The sequence below is a fragment of the Phascolarctos cinereus genome, unplaced genomic scaffold (genome assembly GCF_003287225.1).
Source record: "Phascolarctos cinereus isolate Bilbo 61053 unplaced genomic scaffold, phaCin_HiC Scaffold_7;HRSCAF=346, whole genome shotgun sequence".
Lineage (NCBI taxonomy): Eukaryota > Metazoa > Chordata > Mammalia > Diprotodontia > Phascolarctidae > Phascolarctos > Phascolarctos cinereus.
Window position 1 is genome coordinate 6,937,484 of NW_027556180.1, and position 22,537 is coordinate 6,960,020.

The window sequence follows — 22,537 nt, forward strand, 5'->3', positions numbered from 1 at the left end:
TCCTCTCACCAGAACAGGGGAACACGCACTCCAGGACCCATGCTGGCAGAGGGAGCCTATTACACAGCTTGCCATGCTCTCATGAGCACCAGCAGCATCCTCCTAATCTCTAGAAGCAGAGAGGTGGCAGTGAGAATCCTGAAATGATAGCCCAGGGGCCGGGGCCAAATGGAGCATCCACTCCACACAGCACGGCCAACAGCTACTCAGAGATAAAAGGAGGAAAATAAGAGAGAGAAGGACCAGGGCCAAAAGGAAGAGGCCCCTGGAAAGGGCCAGGCAGGGACAGATGCTGCAGAGGGATGGCGCTGGAGTGATCGTCATGATATTTTGGTTGTGACTACATGCAGTGTAGATGAGCCATATGACCTTTCAAAGGAGCAATGATACTGTTTGGTAAAATTGGACTCTCCACAGTCCCGCAGCACTCCAATCATCCCCACTCTCTATAGTGATTGGCAGTGTTGAGAGGCAGCGTGAATGATCGAGAGTCAGGAAAGCACAGGTTCCCATCCCACCTAAACCACTTAAAAGCTGGGAGACCCAGGGCATGTCAGGTCAGCTCTCTGGGCCTCGGTGCCTCCTCTGAAAAAAGAGAGTTAGACATGACAGCTTCTAACATTCCTTATACCTCTCAGCCTGATACTATGACCCAATACTTCAATTCAAGGTCTACTGTGAACTACAGAGTTTGTGAGGGCAGGGGATGGCCTCATACAGCTCCATACATAGTGGAGGTGAGATCACTGGACATTACGTTTATCCTTCACTGTTTTCTTTGAGAGAATGCCTCCTGAGAAGTCAATTTGGTTTTATGAATGAAATGAAGATGGAACCCAGTCTGAATTCCTGGTGAGTTACAGTGCTAGAGAAATCTAATGTTGAACCCAGTAGGGGCATGCCCTCCCACTAATCCCAAATGAAGGAAATATCAAGCCAGCCTTCTTCTAATGTATCCCTATAAAGGAGATGGGGGGGGGAGTGTCTGTGATTCATGGGAACTAAGCCATTCATTAAACACCTACTGTGTGCCAGGCACTGTGCTACAGCTGCCTCTAAGAAGAGTGAAGGCAAGGCAGGGAAATGTCAGCTGCCGAAGAGAACAGATTGCTGGGTTCAGACATTTTAACAGTCACCACTTGAGGGATAAGCTAATGAAAATGGATTCTTAACGGCATATGAAAGCAGGCCTGCGAGGACCTTCATCTGGTAGCTCTGTTCACCACTGTTTGGCAATATTCCATGGGCTCTTCAGCAGCAAAGTTGCATTTCCTTGCAAACATTCTGAATTGTAGACTTATTACAGTGGGGCATCCTTCCTCCTCTCAGTCTGAATAAATGTCTAGCCTATTTTTTGATAATGTGAACAGTAGTGGGAAGGAGAAAGGAGTTGTGCAGATAAAGCAAAATTATAATGTAAAATTTAAATTAAAAATATTTAAATAATATATTTAAATATAAAAATTTAAAAATATTTCAATTAAATAACAGTTAGAATTTATATTTTATTTCTTCATTCATCTCTTATGCCCTGGATGAAATAATCTCGCAAGCCTCCTCCAACTCTCCACCTATGAGCCTCTCATCTTCTGAGACCTCTGTAATCAAGGTGAAAGGAAGGGTCCAAGGCAGTGGGAAGGGCATAGCCCCTTTCTATGCTACCATGGACTTAAAGAGAGACAAATGAGCATCAATCCAACCACAGAGGCATCTGAAATTGATCTAAAAAGAAACTCTCTAAGACAGAGGTTCCTAAGCCAGGATGCATAGACCTCCCTAGGAGTCTATGGAAAGATTTCAGGGAGATCATAAACTTGGATGGGGTGGGGGGCATATCTTTGTTTTCTTTTTCATCTAGCTGAAATTCAGCATTTCTCTCAACTATTTAAAAACACAGTTCTAAGAAGAGGTCCATAGGCTTTCCTGGACTGTCCAAAAGTATCCATGACCCAAAATAATATAATACCTGTTCTAGGAGTTCTCCTCAAAATCTGCTAAGTTTTTCTCAGGAAGTCTTTGGCTTGAAGAATTCTAAGATGCAGAGTAATGCTCCTTGAGGGTAAAAACTGCATTGTTTTGTCTCAGTTTCTGCAATATCTAACAGTGCATAGCACATAGAAAATTTTGAAATAATTGTGTGTTGAAATAAAGTGAAAGAGGCCAGGTGCAATGGGAGTCACCCTCCCATTTGCAAGTACCTCCAGGCTTCCTTAGCTTCCTACAAGACCCAGCTTCAATCCCACCTTCTATATGAAGCCTTTCCCAAACCCTTTCAGTTCCTGTATCTTCTCTCCATTGATTATTTCCTCATTTTCCTGTGAATAGCTTGTTTGCACAGATTATTTGGTTGTCTTAACATTAGATTGTGAGCTCTTCAAGGGCAAAGATGGTCTTTTGCTTCTTTTTTTGTATTCTCAACCTTTAGCACAGTGCCTGACACACAGTAGGTGATTAATAAATGTTTACTTACTGGCCTGAACATTTGTAAAAAGTGGGCAAGGACATCTTCAAGATTGCCTACAACTGGCATCTCTACATGCTCAGAGAGCTTTGATGAGCTAATTACTATGAGTCACTCCTGAAACCATATTTGAACTGGGAAATGGCGGGAGCCCTGTTAAATTGGGATAACCTTTTATACATATTACCTTCTACCATTTCCAGAAATAAAAAGCCATATGAATGTAAGTTCTTTGAGGTAAGAACTGTTCTATTTGCATGTTTCTATTAAGAACGGTAGTTCTTGGTATATAGTAGTTGTTTAATAAGTGTATATTGATTCAAATTGCATTGCACATGTGCTATTTTCACTCAGGAAAACAGAAGCTTCCTGACGGGCAGACGGTGTTTCATTTCAGTCTTGGGATCCTCAATGCTTCACATAAAGACTGTACAGTTTTTTATATGGTATTTTCCCACATTGCAATGAGAGTTTCTTGAGAGAAACAACCATGTTTTTGTTTGGTTTCGTTTTTGTTTTAGCCTTTGTTTGTATCTCTATTGCTTATCACAGTGCCTAGGACACAGTGTATGTTGATACACCCTTGCTGACTGACAAAGAGTAATGATAATAATGATGATTATCATTATCATCATCATAGCTATCATTTGTAAAGCAATATAAGGTGTGTGCTTTACTCTCATATCTCATTTAAATAGATATTTAATAATTTCTAGTTGTATTAAAATAAATTGTTTCTGTATTGCTTCACCCCAGAAGAAATGTAAGCTTCTCGAAGTCAGGGGCTATCCTGTTTTTGTCTGGAGCCCTGCCACTCAGGAGAGTGACTGGGTCCCAGGAGGTAGGGATATAATGAGTGTTTGTTGGATAGGTTGGGATGATTAGGAGGACCTGTATAGAAGTAAGAAACAACACTAATCCCAATTCTGAAGCTGGGGATGAGAAACCTGGCTTCTCTAGCCACTGCTCAGGGAAATACCTACTTCCCCCAGGCAGGCTATCTCTGTCAAAGATGCATAGCTTGTATCCAAATTCATTCTCCAAGACTCCGCGGAGAGTAAGAAGGACAAATTCCTCTTCTTCAGCATTCCGTGCATACGAAACGTAAATATCATACTCCTTCCCATCTAGCCAAAGAAAACACACATGCAATACTTGTCACCAGCCAGAAAAGTTGCTCTCTTTAGAGACCCTTTTGCACCCTTAAATCTAGCTTCTGGATGTAAGACACCTTCTTTTTTGCTATCTAGCTCGGTGTCCCTGGGCAAGGTATCCAACTCTGATTAACTTCTATGTGCCTCAACTTCCTCACCAGCCAAATGAAGGGGTAAGACTCTACGGCCTCAAAGGTCTCTCCCAACTCTGAAATTAATCGTTTGTGATCCTATGAGCTGGGAGTGATTTGGCTAGGTATTACGAACAATTCTACAGAAGTAGCTAATTTGAGAAAAAGATCTAATAAAATTTAATTTTATGTGATTCTCCACTTCAATGTAGTTCAGATGTCACAGCAAACAATATGGCCACATTGGAGCCATACAAATGTGCATGATGGGTACAAGACCAAAAAGACTGACCTCTTGTTCGGATACATTGTAAAATGGGTCATTTTTTAAGGTCTGGTTTGGAATAGACGGTCTCTAAAGTTCCTTCCATGTATGAAGTGCAGCAACCATAAACAATAGAATATGAGCTACTTGAAAGCAAGGACTCTTTTTGACAGTATTTGCATCCCCTAGTACAGGGGTGGGGAACCTGTGGTGTCAAGACCATATATGGCCCTCTAGGTCTTCAAGTGTGGTCCTTTGACTGAATCCAAACTTCACAGAACAAATACCTCTTATAAAAGGATTTGTTCTGTAAAACTTGGACTCAGTCAAAAGGCCACAGGCAAGGCCCTAGAAGGCCACATGTGGCCCCACAAATCAAGTGCTTTAATATGTGCTTATTGATCGATTGCACAGTATTAAATTCTAAAGATGGTTACTACTCTACATGAAATGCATTCTGTACAAATCTATATATTCAGGGACCTGTCATATGGGTGAATAGGTATCAATGGAATGAATCAAATTTAACATTAATATCTGCTTCATCTTTGGTGTACAAAGAGCCAAGCTGAGAAGAATTCCCCAGGTCTACCACTTCACCCCAAGATAATTTTTGAGTATTGGACATCACTAAAAAGCATTCATTTTCAAGTGCAAAAATGTTAAGATTCCATCACAATTCAGAAATTCTTATTGATTAAAGGATGGATAAACTGGATTCATTCTCTTCTCTACCAATTTCCCACCCTATGAATTAGAAGTTTCATCATGCCTGGTATACAGTCATGGGATGAAGGCCATTAAAACTCAGTGATTTCAGATTCAATTGGCAAAAGTTCTACAGAAAGGGAGATTTCCCCCAAATCTTCCCAACATAAAAAAAAAAATTCCCCATTCTACAAAACTTGATTCACATATATGTCTCATATCATTATTGTCTTTTCACCAAGAAGCTGTCACAATGTTTTTCTTCTATCTGGAATTAAGGAAAAATAAGTATACAATAGGTATACTGGAAGTTTCACTGAGAATCAAACTAATGCACGTGAAGCAATTTGAGCTCTATTAGCAGGAAAATGATTGCTGTGCTCACATTCATTAGAAAAAATGAGCAAATTGAAAAAAAAATCATACCAAGTGTTCATTCCAAAAATGCTAGGCCCAGAGATAATCCCTGGCTTGGGCATCATGAGTTTGGGGCTTTGTTTTCAGTGTAGTCCAATACAATAGGGCTTCATGAGAATAATGATCATCTCAAGGTATCATAAGATATTTAATCATCAAAAGAGAACAACCTGGAATAGGTGGCCTTCAAGGCCCCTCCTGGGTTTCAATTTACAATTCTAAGATCTTATGAACAAGCTTTGTGAAACCTTTGGTCTGAAGAGAACAGAAAAATCTGTTTATAAAAAGGTGGATTGTTTACCCAAAATGGCTTCATCTGTCCCAAAGTGAGCCCGGTAGAACAAGACCATCTCCAGCCAGTACACATGGTAGACAACAATCAGAAGGATGATGAGCACAATTGTCACTGCAAATCCACAGGCCAGTTCCACGGTGTATCTCGGAGGTACAACTGAAGGTCAGATACAGAAGAAGAAATCAGCTTGAGTCATGACACTCGGCCTTTTGGTCAACCTCAGCATTTTTCAATAAGCCTTTCAATTCATTATCTCATTTGAGTTACCCAACAGTCCTGTGGAAGAAAGGCAGGGTAGGAATTAATGTTTTCATTTTACAGGCTAAGAGAAAACTGAGAAAACTGAGGCTAAGAGTCCTTGACTGGCTTGCCCAGGGTTGAATAGTTACCAAAATGCAAGATAAGGACCTGAATCCTAGTTACAGTGGAAAGGCATTGAATTAATCCAAACATATGCTAAGCACTTGTGAAGCAAGCACCTAGTAAATCATGCTGAAATTAATTTTCTTTCAATTGGTAAAGGTTAGAAATATAAACTTGATTGCAAAATCTTATAGAGCAGATGGTGGAAGAGTGGGAAGAGGTTGCTTAGCCTAGGGTGGTTGCCTACTCTTATAATACCTGCTGCTGGGGGAGGCTGAAGCTAGTGAATCACTGGAGCTTGGGAGTTCTGAGCTGCAGTGGGCTAAACTGATCAAGAGTTCATTCTGAGTCTCGTTTTGTAACTTTTTTTTGTAAGTCCCCGGGACTGTGGAGGTACAAGGATACCTGTAAAGTAGTGAATCAATCCAGCTCAGAAATGGAGTATGCCAATACCTCCCATGCTGATCATTATGGGATCAGGCCCACCAGTGACCACTGCAACTTCAGTTTGGGCAAGATTCGGAAACTCAATTATCCAAAAAAAATTTTTTAAAAGTGTTTCATCATAAGACAGCAAAACTTTGAGGAGAAAGTAGTTTAAAATATATTTGGTGAGAAAGCCAAATATGGAAAGTTTTTTTTTTGTTTGTTTCTTTATAAGCACTTAAGGATGACACTGAAAATGGTCAAAATCCAACTAAAGTTGGTAAAAATCTGACAACTTGTATATACCACATCCTTCACTGTCAATGACAATAGAACCGTTGAATTTAAGCATGGACACCAAGATGCCAGCTGTGATTCTTGAGGAGGTAGAAATGATGCTGAAGACAACAAAGATGAGGGAAAACTAAACCAGAGCAACTTAATTCAATAAACATTAAGTGCCTACTATGAGCCAGGCACTGTGCTAAGTTCTGGGAAAACAACTAAGAAACATAAGCCTCTGCCCTCAAAGAGCTTGCAATCTGATGGGTGAGAATAGCACATAAAAGAAGGCATGACAGGAAGGTGGGGATGGGATATCAGGGGATACATGGTGGAAGGACATTTTGTTCCTGAGTTTAAACCAGGCACAGGGGATGGAGCTGGTAGTCCAATTTCTGCCCTCTATTAAGGAAGAATTTCGGATGAGTTCCATACTCTACCCTCTAGCACTCCATTCAGAGGGGACAGGAAGCTGAGGAGGGTGGTGTCAGGGCTTCTGGTAATATCCTGGTGATGAGATTAAAAGTGATGAGCTTATCCTGGAGGTGACATCTTATTCTGTGGAGTTGAAATCAGGTTGGAGTAAGAGCAAGCATGGGTAGCTAGATGCCTCAGTGGATAGAACAGACCTGGAGTCAGGAAAACTCATCTCACTGAGCTCAAACCTGGCCTCAGACAGTTTTTAGCAGTGTGACCCTGGGCAAGTCACTTACGCAGTTTGCCTTAGTTTCCGCACATGTAAAGTGAGCTGGAGAAAGGAATAGCAAATCATTCCAGTATCTCTGCCAGGAAAACCCCAGATGGGGTAACAAAGGGTCAGATATGACTGAGAAATTGCTGAACAACATAGTCAAAGGTCCAGGTAATACAGTTTTGAAAATGGTAAGGGAGAGAGTTTTGCAATAGTTTTCTGATTATTCTATCTGCCTCAATTCACTCCCCACTACAATCCATCCTCTATTCATCTCCCAAAGCAATTTTTCTAAAGCACAGAACTGTCCACGTTACCTCCCTACTCAATAAATCAGTGGCTCCCAATGACTTCCAAGATCAAATATAAAATCCCTTATTTGGCTTTTGAAGGCTTTCACAACCTGGTCCGTTCTTGCCTTCCCAGAATTCTTATGCCTTACCACTCTTCAAGTATTTTATTATGCAGTACACTGGCCTCCTTTATGACTCAGCAGAAATTCATTCCTCTGCAAGAAGCCTTTCCTGGTATCTCCTCCCACTGCCAGAACATTTATTCTGAGATTATCTTTCATTGATTGTGTGTGTGTGTGTGTGTGTATAATGTATGTGTGTGTGTATATATATATACACACACACATACATACACACATAAACATGTGTGTATTATATATGTATATATATGAATATATACAATAGCATGTACATGGTTATTTGCATTATAAGATGAGATTCTTGAGGGCAGGGACCACTTTTTTTTGGTTTTAGTGGGGCATAGCAAGGTTGCCATTCTTTGTGTTTTTAGCACTTAATAAAATTCCTAGAGAACAGTAAGTCTTCAATAAATATTTATTAAATGGTAGAATGATTAGATCCTTAAGGTACCTGAATGAACGGACACCAAAGAATTGGAGTGAGAGGATCTTGGATCTTACTAGCCAAAAAGAAGTACCCAAGAGAGCATCAAGAGTCAGTCATGCATTGGCTGCTTTCCCATTTCTATACAAATTTGATGAAGATAATCCCCAAATACATCAAGAACATCATTGCGGAGGGCATTAGAAGGAAGTAGTAAGGGTTTGGAAAGCAATGTTCCTTAGAAGACCACATTCAGTTCAGTTCAGCCAACATTAGAGGAGTTTTTCCTATGGGTCTTACCATGTTAAAGACACAATTTCAAAAGGGATATCTTTCCTGCCCTCAAGCAGCTCAGAGGTATTGGGGGAGAAGTACCACATACACACATAGAGAAATGCATAATTTCACATATGGAAAGATCATCTTTCAGGCATGGGGGTGGCAGCCTTTACAATCACTCACAGGTGAGAGATAGAAGGTTTGATAGATGAAGACCATCAAGAGGGAAAGCAGGAAAGGAGGCAAGGCCCATGGTAGGCAGTAAGATCAGATTAATTTAGTAAAGCTCAATTGAAGCCAAGTTGTTGTTAAGTCACCAAGCATTTATTAAGTACCTGCTACATTCCAGGCCCTGTAATGAGTACTAGGGACACAAAGAAAGGCTAAAAGATAGTTCTGTTCTCTAGGAGATGACAATTGGGGGTGGGGGGGAGGACTTGAAAATAACCGTGAATAATAAGCTCAAAACAGTTTAAATTATAAATGATCAGTCTGGGGAAGGCACTAAGATTATTGGCAGCTGGGTGGTGCATGGATAGAAATCCAGGCCTAGAGTCAGGAAGACCTCAGTTAAATCTGGCCTCAGACACTTACTAGCTGTGCGACCACGGGCAAGTCACTTAACTCTGTTTACTTCAGTTTCTCCATCTATAAAATGAGCTGAAGAAGGTAATGGCAAACCACTCCGATATTTTTACTAAGCAAACCTTCAATGGCATCATGAAATATTAGACATGAGTAAGCAACAACTGAGATGAAAGAGTCTAGAGAAAGGCTTTCAAGCCACATGGCATTTTAGCTGAGATTGAAGAGAAGCCATGGAAGCTAGGAGGAAGGGATTATATGGGAGCAAATCCTGGGCAGGAAGGACAGGCAGGGAAGATTTTCAGACTGGGGGATTGCAACGCTGAGCGCTTCTGTTGTGGCAGCTGTCGCTGTTTGCTCTTCATTGTCCAAGAGGAACGATGACGTCACAGGTGATGTCTTGACTTGTGCACAAATTGCATTTAAATGAGCCAGACTTTCACAAGGTTATCAGCCTCACTCTCTCTTCCTTAGTCATTGAATTCCAGTGGCAAGGCAGAAGTCAAGAAGACTGGTGATGGCCTGGGATGCAGTGGATGACCTTGGCACCTTCAATGTCTGACCAAGTTCTAAGCACTCCACCGTGCCTGCTTCAGCCTTGTTCATGGCCATTGGAACAAATTGTTCTGATCCGACTATTCCGCTGGGGGAACTCTTCATATGCTTGGGGTAGACACCCGCCCGACTCACCAATGGGTTTGCAGTCTGTCAGTTACATTCAACCTGGTTTAGCCAGTCTGACAAGATGGTTTACCAGAAGTGGCCACTGTGCATGCTATAGCTTCTTGGGGCCACAGGTGTGACTTGGGTGACAGGTAGACAGCAAAGTTGGATGAGCAGCCATGAAAAGGGCTTGGCAAGACCTCATACCGAGGTGCTAGTCCTCCAGAACATCCCATACACCCCAATGCTGTGTGTAAGGTATGAATGAACAGATGGATGGATGGCTAAAGTGCTTGCTAAAGTGACAGTCATTTGGTCATTAAGTACTTATTAAGCGCTTACTATGTGTCAGGCACTGTTCTAGGAATTAAAGGTACAAAGAAAGGCAAAAAACTGTCCCTTCTCTCAAAGATTTCACAATTGGATAGAGAAGAAAACATGCAAACAACTATGACAAGCAAGCCAGAAAAAGGAGTAATTGCAAATGAAGAACAGAGGGAGGGCTCTAGCATGGAAGCAGATCAGGAATGGCTTTTATATTTGTGCCATCTGCATATTATTTAAACAATTTTAATAATATGTTAACCTAGGATGTTAACTTCCTCTTCTTTCTCATTCGATTGTCTAGGGACATTTTCCTTGTGGTTAAAAAGCTGATGTACCTTCTCCTAGCCCTGGTGACTGAGGTTAGAGCAATGGGCAGAAATTCAGATCCAGACAACATAATAAAGGAATGCCAGGGGACCGGAAGCCAAGACCTGGGTGAACTTGGACGTGCTGCTTAATCCCTATGACATTCAGTTTCCTCATTTGTAAAATGAAGAGTCTGGATGAGGTGTTTCCTGGGGTCCCCTCCAATGTCAAATCCATGATCATCTGTCTCTACCAGTAAATGGTGTCATGGATAATTAGTCAGGGAGGTAACAACCAATATTCAACATTAAAAGGAAGAGAATTGTTCATCAGGTACGTTTGTCAGCAGAGGACGTCCAAAAGCGGAGAGGCTAAAGCGACGGTTGAAGTGTGGGTCATAGGATATGCCACAGAAAAATCCCCTCAGTGGGAGTAACCTCAGGAAGCATCCAGGCACCTCATGTCATACACCAAAAGAATCCCCAGTATAACATCCTTGACAGTTGATTGACTAACCTCTGCTTGAAGACCTGTAAGAATGGGGAGCCACCCAACAACATTCAGAGGTCACCCATTCCACTTTTACCAACTTAAATTGAAAAATACTCCCCTACGCACATACATACACATGTATGCCATACATAAACTGTATATAGAGCATTACTAGAAGAAGCTCATAGCAATTCCCTATTTTTCTTTCATTTTGTTTTTAATTTTTTTTTACTGATTCCTTCTGTTTTTACATCACAGTCTTTCTTAGATCTTTTTGTGGTTATCCAGTCATTTTTCAGTTGTGTCTGACTCTTTGTGACCTCATTTGGTGTTTTCTTGGCAAAGATTCTAAAGCGGTTTGCCAGTTCCTTCTCCAGTTCATTTCACATATGAGGAAACTGAGGCAAACATGGTTAAGTAACTTGCATGCAGCTAGTAAGTGTCTGAGGCCAGATTTTAACTCAGTGAGATGAGTCTTGCTGACTCCAGGCCCAACACTATCCACTGTACTGCCTATATACCCTCATTCTGATATCTGCCCTTCTCTTAAACCCACTGACCACTAAGCCTATCCTTGGAACAAAGAAAAAAAAATCAGTTAAGTCAAAACAAATGAGCCTCTAGATTGGATCAACCAGATGCATATAGCTTTAAAAGGGGGACAAGCAGAGGCAAGCACCAAGAGGCAATTTGCTTCCCTTACTGGGCCTAGGTGCATCCTTTTGCCATTGTAAGCCTCATGGCCTCCCATGGGGCCCAGAAGTTGAGTTTCCCCATTTCATTGAGTAGTTGGGCTGGCAGAGTAACACCAAGACTACCTAAGGCCCCTTGTCCCTCTGTTGATGGGGCTGGACTTTCTGAATCTGCCATGTTACACCATGAGAGCTGTGCTTGAGAAGGCAAAGCATGGTGCTACTACAGTCATTGATCATTCCCAGAGCCCTGGGATGATTCCCTGTCAACTTGGTCAATGGCTCCTCTATTTAAGCTCACATTATGTGGATATTTTATAAAAATTCAATAATGAACCATTGGCTGTCACTGCCCAAGGTGAATTGTCCTAAATTTGGCAGTGATATTTCCTAATGATCAGGAAGTTATTGTCCCTCTGTGATCCTGCCTCATCTCCTCAGGCCTTTCATCAGGAATAGAGGGTGACATTTATTTCTGAAAGGACTTTTCTATTGTCCAGATCAAACAGCCATGAGACAGGATCTATGCATGGTGCCCACCGAACTGGTTAATATGGTCTTTGAGACAAACTGACCCAGCTTGGAATTGTTCTTTGACATGTCAGGAGATACCTAGGAGATTCCATGAAGTAAATCTGTACAGCAGTGGGGCATTCACTCGAAAGTGATGCCATTGGATAGAGGATGGCAATGAGTTTGTGGGGAAATAAGATAAAAACTAAGTTATTTAACAACCAATTTAACTTCTATGTATAATTCATTACATTGCAATACAATGAGCCACTTTAGGCACTGGAAACCATAACAGACAAATACAGCATCTTCCCTCCCCTCAGAAAGTTTAAAGAACAACAGAATTTTAGAGTTTGAAAGTGACCTTAAAGGCCATCTAGTTCAAACATTACCCAAAAAGGATTCCCCACTATAACACACCTAAGAAGTGCTGTCAACTATTTGCTTGAATGGTCCAATGAGGGGAGACTCATTACCATCTACTGTGTCCCATTCTAAATGGGGACAGCTTCAAGCGTTAGGAAGGTTTTCCAGATACTGAAACTGCATCTGTCTCTTTTTAACTTTTACTCTTTCCTGTCCTCTGCAAGTGAACAGAACAACACTAACCACCACACCCTCCACGTGAAAGATGCTCAAATTCTTGAAGTCATTCAGTGGCCATAGCCTCCCTGAACCTTCTCTTCAAAGCTGATTAGGACTGCATTGTGATATGTTACCATCGTCATTCTGGTTCCAAAATTTTTCATGGTGCGTGTGTGTGTGCGTGTGTGTGTGTGTGTGTGTGTGTGTGTGCGTGTGTGTCTTTTTGTGTGTCTGTGTCTATGTCTGTGTGTATCCTAGATGCCTTTGGCTATGTCTGATGAAGCCTATGGACTTCTCCAATAATGAGTTGTTTTTAAGCACAAAATGAAATATATAGGATTATGAAGGAAGCCAATTATATGTAGAGACAATTATAAAAAACATGGAAAAAGTCCCCAACAAATTTTGAGCCTCCAGGAAGGAATGACTATTATACTGTGAGTGCTCATACACTATGGCCCCACAGGTGAGGTTACCTAGCTGTTTGACGGTGGCTCGCTTTACAGATTCTCCTTTGGCATTTCTTGCATGACAAGTGTAGTTGCGCTTCAGGTCATCAGAGGTCACTTTTTTGATGCTCAGTACCCTGGTTATTGTTTTATCTCCAACAACTGAGACATTCTCACTAGGAATAAGAAGGCAAAATAGATTACTGACATGGTGATCCTAAGGAAAAAGACTCACATGCAAAGTGATATTCAGCATGTAAGAAAGGCAGAGGGAAACTAAGTGATGAGTGATGGAGTCTTGGTCACTCAAATGGTCCTGAATGGATTTGGGAAACAAATGCCATTACTTTCCTATATTCATTCATTCAATTTTTTCTCACCAAATCAACCAGCATTTACTAAACTATTACATGACAATCATTGTACTAATCACAGGCAATATAAAGGGAAAAATATACCCCCAGCCCTTTAAGAGCTTATGTTCTAATGGAGGAAAGACATGTAAATTAGAAGATATAGAATAAATGAAAGGGATCCTCAGAGACGAAAACATGAGCTATTTGGGGGGTAGGGGAAGTTCTCTTACACACATCACACCTATGGGATTGTCCAACATGATAAAACAGGAAAATGATAAATGTTGGAGATGTGGGAAAATTGGAGCACTAATGCATTGTTGTTGGAGTTGTGAAATGATCCAACCATTTTGAAGAACAATTTGGAACTATTTCCAAAGGGCTATAAATACGTGCATAACCTTTGGCCCAGTAATAGCACTTCTAAGGCTGTATCCCAAAGAGATCATAAAAACATGGGAAAAGGAGTCACAAGTACAAAAATATTTATAGCAGCTCTTTTTGTGGTGGCAAAGAATTGGAAATGTAAGGGGATGCCCATCAATTGGGGAATGGTGGAGCAAGTTGTGGTATGTGAATGTAATGGAATATTATTGTCCTATATGAAATGATGAACAGGCAGACTTCCAAAATACCTGGAAAGACTTGTATGCTCTGATGCTGAGTGAATTGAGCAGAGCCAAGAGAATGTTGTACACAGTGACAGCAATGTTGTATGATGACCAACTTTGATAGACTTAGTCCTTCTCAGGAATGCAAGGATCTGAGACATCTCCAAAAGTCTCAAGGTGGAAAATACCATCCATATCCAAAGAAAGAACTATGGAGTTTGAATGCAGTTTGAAGCATACTGTTTGATTTTTTTTTCCTTCTGTTTCTTTTTGTTTCCTCTTTCTTGTGATTCCTTCTATTGGTTCTAATTCTTCCTTACAACTTGATTAATATGAAAATATTTTTAATATGAATGTATATGTATAGCCTACATCAAATTGCATGCCATCTTGGGGAGGGAGGTCAGAAGGGAGAGGTAGAAAAAATTAAAACTCAAAAGCTTATGGAAGTCATTTTTGATAAATTGAAATAAAATAATTAAAAAAAAACTAAAACAGAAAAGAAAAATGTGTCACATAAGATGAGATTTGAGTTGAATACTTAAAACAAGCCACAGATTCTAAGATTTGGAGCTGAGGAGAGAGATAATTTCAAGCATAGAGAATAGCCAGTACAAATACAGACAGGAAAGATGTAGTATCATGAGATATAGAAAAGTAGGACTTGTCAGTGGAATTGGGAAATGATCCAACCATTTTACAGAGCAATCTGGAATTATGCCCAAAGAGTTACTAAGCTACCTATACTGTTTGACCCAGCAATACCACTACTTGGTATAATTCTGAAGATAATTAGGGAAAAAGGAAAAGAACCTATTTGTTCTAAAATGTTTTATCAGCTCCCTTCGTGATAGCAAAGAAGTGAAATTTCAGGGATGCCCATCCATTGAGGAATGGTTGAATAGGTTGTGGTATATAATTGTGACAGAATATTACCATGCTATAAGAAATGATGAGCTCAATGATTTTAGAAAAAAAAAAAACATGGGTAGACTTGCACAGAATATTGAAGAGTGAAATGAGTAGAACCAAGACAATATTGTATAAAGGAATAGCAATACTGTTTTAAGAACTACTTAAAATAAGTTATTTTGACTATTATAAATACCCAAAGTAACTCTAAAAGACATATGAAGAAACTTGTTATCTGCATCAAGAGAAAGAACTGATAAATAGAAATATGTATAGAATAATTTTACACTTGCATACACACACACACACACACACACACACACACACACACTCACACCTATTTATGTCTAATGCAGCCATCTCTAAGGTGGTGGTGGAAGGGAAGAAAAAAGTAATTTCCACGAAAATTTTGTTGTATATTTGAAAAGAATAGGAAGTTGGCACACTAGATTTGCAGTTTCATGTGCAATGATCTTTTTTTTATTGCATTATATTATGGAAATGCTTGTTTTATTTCATAACTTAAAAATAAAAATTTTATAATAAAAATGGGAAAATAATCAAATATTTCTTTAAAAAAAGCAAGGAAGCTAGTATGGATAGCTCATACTGTGTGAGGAGGGAAGGAGACATGGAAAGACAGGATAGGTAAGAAGACTGTGGGGTTTGAAGGAGCTTTAGATGCAAAAGAAAATACTTTATGTTTCAGGATGGAGGTAACAGGAAGCCTAGACTTTGATGAGTAGGGAGACATCAAGGGAAGACCTATGCTCTAGAAAAAAAAAAAGGTACTTTGACACATTTTTAGAGGATGATTTGTAATGGAGACAATGTTGAGTCAGAGAGACATATTAGAATATTATTATAAGAGGCCAGAGAAAAGTTACTAAAAATAATGACTAAGCCAAGATGGCAAAGAAAGTTTTCTGAGCTCTCCCTAGTTTCCCTCAGAAATAATATTAAAACAAGCCTCTAAATGGATTCAGGAGTGACAGAACCTATAAAAAGTTGGAGTGAAATTTTCTAGCTTCTGATAACTTAAAAGGATTTCAGGAAAAATCTGTCTCAATTTGGTAAAAGGGGAGTGCAGCCCACGGTATGCACTTTTTGGGTAAGCCATAGGATGGCTCTTAGCCATAGCACAGATCAGCAATCAAGACCCCTCTATCCTAGCATGGCAGGCCATCTCTGAGGCCTCTAAACCCAGTGTAGAAGGCAAAATGCCAGCCCTTGAACTCCTAGCACAACAAACACAACTAGGCCCGGCCACTCCAGCACAATGAGCAGCCCAAAAGCACCTGAGTTCCTGATGCAGAAAGCTAGTGACTGAGTCTGCAGCTCCCAGCACAGGCAGCTTGGGACAGTGTCCCCTAGGCCCAGGGGCAGAGCCCAACTTTAAAAGTTATGAAATAAGCTTAATAATGAGCAAAAACATAAAAGAGCCCTGACCATAAACACCTACTATCATAACAGGGAAGATCAATACACAAGATCAGAAAAGGATAATGTCAAAATACCGACATGCAAAGTTTCAAAGGTGATGATGAATTGGCCTCAAGCCCAAAAATCCTTCTTGGAAGAGCTCAACAGGATTTTTAAAAAATCAAATAAGAGAAGTAGAAGAAAACATTAGGAAAAGAGAAGAGAAGGTATACTAGAGTGAGTCAGCAGCTTGGAAAAAGAAGGAAAAGGACTGAAAAAAGAAACAATTTCATAAAAAATAAAATTTGCCAAATGGGAAAAAAAAAAACATGGAATAAAATGCCTCCTTAAAAAGTAAAACTGATTGAGAGGATGCCCATCAATTGGGGAATGGCTGAGCAAGTTGTGGTTCATGAATGTAATGGAATACTATTGTACTGTAAGAAATGATGAACAGGCTGACTTCAGAAAAACCTGGAAAGACTTATATGGTCTGATGCTGAGGGAAGTGAGCAGAACCAAGAGGACTTTGTACACAATAACAGCCACATTATGCAATGACTAAGATTGTTAAACTGAATCTTTCTCAGCATTACGAGGATCTAAGACATTTCCAGAGGCCTCGGGATGGAAAATGCTGTTCACATTCAAAGAAAGAACTATGGAAGTCGAATCGCTATCATTCATTTTTACCTTCTGTAGAGTTTTGTTTCATCTTTCTGATGGATCCTTGTATTGTTTTTAGTTTTTACTTACAACTTCACTAATGTGAAAATATGTTTAATGGGTATGTAAATGTAAAGCCTATATCAAATTGTGTGCCATCTTGGGAGGGTGGGGGGGAGGAAAAGGGAGAAAAATTTTCAACTCAAAAGCATATGGAAAAAAAATTTAAAAAAATTAAATAAAAAGTACAACTGGCCAAGTGGAAAAGGAGGAAGAAAAGTTAATTGAATAAAATAATTCCTTAAAAATAAGAATTTGGTAAGTTGAAGATAATGATTCTTTGAGACATCAAGAATCAGTCAAACAAAATCTAAAGAATGAGGGAAAAAAATAGAAGAAAATGTAAAATACCTCATTGGAAAAACAACTCACCTGGAAAATAGATCCGGGAGAGATACTTTAATAATTATTGGACTACCTCAAAGCCATGCTCAAAAAGAGACAAAAAAGAAGGAAAAGAAAAAGATCCTGGAATGCATCTTTCAAGACACTATCAAGGAAAACTGCTCTGAGGTCCTGGAACTAGAGAGTAAAATATTAATTGAAAGAATCCCCTGATCACCTCCTGAAACAGATCACAAAATGAAAAGTCCCAGGAATGTTGTAACCAAATTCCAGAATTGTAAGGTCAAGAAGAAAACATTACAAGCAGCTTGAAAGAAACAATTTAAATATTACGTAGTCACAGTCAGAATCACACAGGACTTAGCAGCTTCTACATTAAGGAATTGGAGGGCTTGGAATATGACATTCTGGAAGACAAAGGGGCTTGGATTATAACAGAGAACCAACCACCCAGCAAAACTGAGTATAATCTTTCAAGGGAAAAGATGGTCACTCAATGAAATAGGGGACTTTCAAACTTCCCTGATGAAAAGACCAGAGCTTAACAGAAAATCTGATCATCAAATAGAAGACTCACGAGAAGCATAAAATGATAAACAGGAAAGAAAGAAACATGTTATTAAATAAAATTAAACTGTTTACATTCCTAGATAGGAAGATGACACTTGTAACTCTTGAGAACTGTATCTCTATTAGGGCAGTTAGAAGAAATATTAATAAACAGAGGGTGTGGGTATAAGTTAGTATTGATGTGATGATATTAAGAAAAAAAAATAAGGGGTGGAAAAAAAGATTGTACTGGGAGAAGATGAAAGGGGGAAGCAAAATAGGGTCAATTATATCACATTGAGAGTCACAAAATACCTATTAAAGTAAAGGGAAAGAAGGGAGGAATAAGCATTTCTTGAACCTTACTCTCATCAGATTTAGCTCAAAGAGGGAATAACATACACATTCAGTTGGCTATACAAATTTATATTACCCTAAGGGTAAGCAGGGCAGGGGGGACGAGATGGGGGGCTGATAGAAGGCAGGGCAGAACTGAAACAAAATAATGGGAAAGAAAGGGAAATGGGGCTGATAGAAAAAAAGAGAGAAGATTGAGGGAGGCAGTGGCCAGAAGCAAAACACTTCTAAGGCAGGAAAGGGTGAAAAGAGAGAGAGAAGTATAAACAGAATGGGGGGGGGGAACAAGATGGAGAGAAATACACAGTAAGCATATCTGTGAATGTGAATGGGATGATCTCTCCCATAAAATGGAAGAAGATAGCAGAATGTATTAAAAACCAAAAGCCTCTAATATGTTGTTTACAAGAAACAGTTTTGAAGCAGAGATGCACACAAAATAACAGTAAAAGGCTGAAGCAGAATATATTATGCTTCAGTGGAGGTTAAAGAAAAAAAAGGCATATCAATCCTGATCTCAGATAAAGCAAAAGCAAAAAGAGAGCCAATTAAAAGAGATTAGGAAGAAAACTACATCTTGCTAAAAGGTACCATAGACAATGACATCATGCCAATACTAAACATTTATGCACCAAGTGGATTAGTATCCAGATTCTTAGAAGAGAATATCAGTGCGTAACAGGAAGAAAAAGACATCAAAACTGTTCTAGTGGGGACCCCAACCTCCCCCTTTCAGAACTAGATAAATCTAATCACAAAATAACCAAGAAAGAAGTTGAGGTAAATAGAATTTTAGAAAAGTTCAATAGGATAGACATATGAAGAAAATTGAATGAAGATAGGAAGGAATATACCTTTTTCTCAGAGATACCTGGCACAAAAATGATCAGTCATTAGGGCACAAAACCTCACAATCAAACACATAAAGACAGAAATATTAAATGCATCATCTTCAGCTCATGATGCATTAAAAATTATGTGTAATAAAGGGCCATGGAAAGATAGATAAAATTAATTGGAAACCACATAATCTAATCTTAAAGAATGAGTGGGCAGAACTCCAGATAAGAGAAACAAGCAATAATTTCATTAAAGAGAATGACAATAGGGGGGCAGAGCCAAGATGGAAGAGTGAAAGCAATGACTTGCTTGAGCTCTCCATCAAACCCCTCCAAACACCTATAAAAAATGGCTCTAAACAAATTCTAAAGCAGCAGAACCCATAGAAAGGCAGAGTGAAATAAATTTCCAGCCCAAGACAATCTGGATGATTGATCAGAAAGGTATATCTCGCTGGGCAGAGAGAGACGATCACAGTTCGGTGTGGGCACACAGGCCACAGCAAACCTGAAGCAGGCCTCTGAGGACTGAATCACGGCCAGCTGTGGAGGCTTCCAGACTTCTCCACCCAGGAAGGACAAAGACAATTTAGAAGGTCAGTGGGAAGAGTCTGTTTCTGCGATGCTGACAGAGGAGTGAGGGGTGGCAGCTCCAATTTTCCGAGAATGTGGCCCTGTCAGGGACAGCTGCCTCCTGAGCTTCAGGCCCACACACTCAGGGGGAATCAAGTGGCTGATTAGAGGGGGATTTCATGGATCTATTTGCCAGTGCTGAGGCAGGAATCTCTTGCTTTGCCCATGCTTGGATCTGGGTCATAGTTCTGGGTGGCAGTCCTGGGGTGAGGAGGAGCACTGTCACGGTGGAGCTTATAGTGGCTGTAGAGAGAAAACCCTCCTCACAGTTCCAGGACATAAAGGAGTGCTTGTGGTAACTAACAGACCAAAGCACAGGCCAGGAAAGGAGTAAACACCTTACCCCTTATCGTATCACCTTGGAAGAACTGAAAATTTACAGGTCCCTACAAGTAACTCTGAAAACAGCTGTACAGATCCATGAAGCTTAGGACAGTACGTTCTCCACCTTGGAAGCAGACTCTTACCTTAACAAAGAGTTTAAAACTCAAGTAATTGGCTGGTATCATGAGCAAACAGCGTAAAAAAAGTCAGACTATATTTTCTGACTTTGGTGAAAAAGATCAAAATATACAACTAGTAGACAAGAAAGCCAAAGCTCCTACATCCAAAGCCTTCAAGAAAAATATGAATCAGTCCCAGACCTTGGAAGAGCTCAAAAGGGATTTTGAGAGGCAAATAACAGAAGTAGAGGAAAAACTGGAAAGAGAAATGAAAGTGATGCAAGAAAATTATGAAAAACAAGTCAAGAACTTGCTAAAGTAGATCTCAAAAAATACTGAAGCAAATAACACCTTAAAAAAATAGCCTAACCCAAATGGCAAAAGAGGTCCAAAAAGCCAACGAGGAGAAGAAGGCCCTAAAAAGAAAAATTGGTCAAATGGAAAAGGAAGTCAAAAACATTACTGAAGAAAATACTTCCTTAAAAATTGGAATACAACAATTGGAAGCTAGTGACTTTATGAGAAATCAAGACACTGGGGGGCAGAGCTAAGATGGCAGGGTGAAAGCAGTGACTTCCTTCAGCTCTCCCCCAAACCTCTCCAAATACTCTAAAAAATGGTTCTAAACAAATTCTGAAGCAGGAAAACCCACAAAATCACAGAGCGAAACAAATTTCCAGCCCAAGACAACCTGGATGATTGATCAGAAAGGTGTATCGCGCCGGGCTCGGAACACAGCCCAGCATGGTGTGGGCACGCAGGCCTCAGTAAACTTGGAGCAGGCCTCAGAGGACTGAATCGCGGGCAGCTGTGGAGGTTTCCAGACTCCTAAATCCACCAATGCCAAAGACAACTTAGAAGGTCAGTGGGAAAAGTCTGTTTCTGTCAGTGGTCAGAGCGGAAGCAGGGTTTCAGCTCCATTCCTCAAGAGCGTAAGCCTTGGGGGGGCAGCTGCTTCCTGAGCTTCTGGCCGACAGACTGAGGGGGAATCCAGTAGCAGATTACAGAGGGATTGCAGGGATCTCTTTGCCATTGCTGATGCAGGAATCTTTTGCTTTGCCTGTGTGTGGATCTGGGTCACAGTTCTGGGTGGCGGTGCTGGGGTGAGGAGGAGCACTGGGGTGGTGGATCTTCAAGTGGCTGTAGAGAGGAACCTCTACAGAACAGAAAGGAGTACTTGTGGTCACAGGCCAGGAAAGGAGTAAACACCTCACCCCTTATCATACCACTTTGGAAGAACTGAAAATTGACAGGTCCGTACAAGTATCTCTGAAAACAGCTATACAAACCCCTGAAGCTTAGTACACTACACTCTCCACATTGGAAGCAAACTCTTACCTTAACAAAGAGTTTAAAACTCAAGTAATTGGCTGGGAACATGAGCAAGCAGCGCAAAAAGAGTCAGACTATATTATCTTACTTTGGTGAAAAAGAAGATCAAAATATACAACCAGAAGAAGACAACAAAGTCAAAACTCCTACATCCAAAGCCTCCAAGAAAAATATGAATCAGTCCCAGGCCTTGGAAGAGATCAAAAGGGATTTTGAGAAGCAAGTAAGGGAAGCAGAGGAAAAACTGGGAAGAGAAATGACAGTGATGCAAGAAAATCATGAAAAACAAGTCAGCAGATTGCTAGAGGAGACCCAAAAAAAATACTGAAGAAAATAACACCTTAAAAAATAACCTGAGCCAAATGGCAAAAGAGGTCCAAAAAACCAATGAGGAGAAAAATGCCCTAAAACAAAAAATTGGCCAAATGGAAAAGGAAGTCCAAAAGATTACTGAAGAAAATACTCCCTTAAAAATTAGGATAGAGCAATTGGAAGCTAGTGACTTTATGAGAAATCACGACACAGTAGAACAATCCAAAAGAATGAAAAATTAGAAAACAATGCGAAATGTCTCATTGTAAAAACAATTGACTTGGAAAATAGACTCAGGAGAGAAAATTTAAAAATTATTGGACTATCTGAAAGCCATGATCAAAAACAGAGCCTAGACATCATCTTTCAAGAAATTATCAAGGAAAACTGCCCTGACATATTAGAACCAGAGGGCAAAATAGAAATTGAAAGAATCCACAGTTCTCCTGAAAGAGATTCCCAAAGGAAAACTCCTAGGAACATTGGAGCCAAATTCCAGAGTTTCCAGGTCAAGGAGTAAATATTACAAGCTGCCAGAAGGAAAAAATTCAAGTACTGTGGAAATACAATCAGGATAACACAAGATTTAGCAGCTTCTACATTAAAGGACCACAGAGCATGTAATATAATATTCCAGAGGGCAAAGGAGATAGGATTACAACCAAGAATCACCTACCCAGCAAAACTGAGTATAATCCTTCCGGGGAAAAAATCGTCATTCAGTGAAATAGAGGACTTTCAAGCATTCCTGATGAAAAG

The 22,537-nt window shown here is 40.1% G+C and overlaps 1 protein-coding gene across 1 annotated transcript in view; it reads right to left on the reverse strand.

Moving 5' to 3' along the window:
* The window catches only part of IL1RAP (interleukin 1 receptor accessory protein), a 134,828-nt gene that overhangs the window by 12,222 nt on the left and 100,069 nt on the right, over positions 1 to 22,537 (reverse strand). Inside the window, 3 exon segments of the mRNA XM_020964737.2 lie at positions 3,445 to 3,588; positions 5,438 to 5,587; positions 12,969 to 13,117. Of these exon segments, the coding sequence (XP_020820396.1) occupies positions 3,445 to 3,588; positions 5,438 to 5,587; positions 12,969 to 13,117 (443 nt within the window).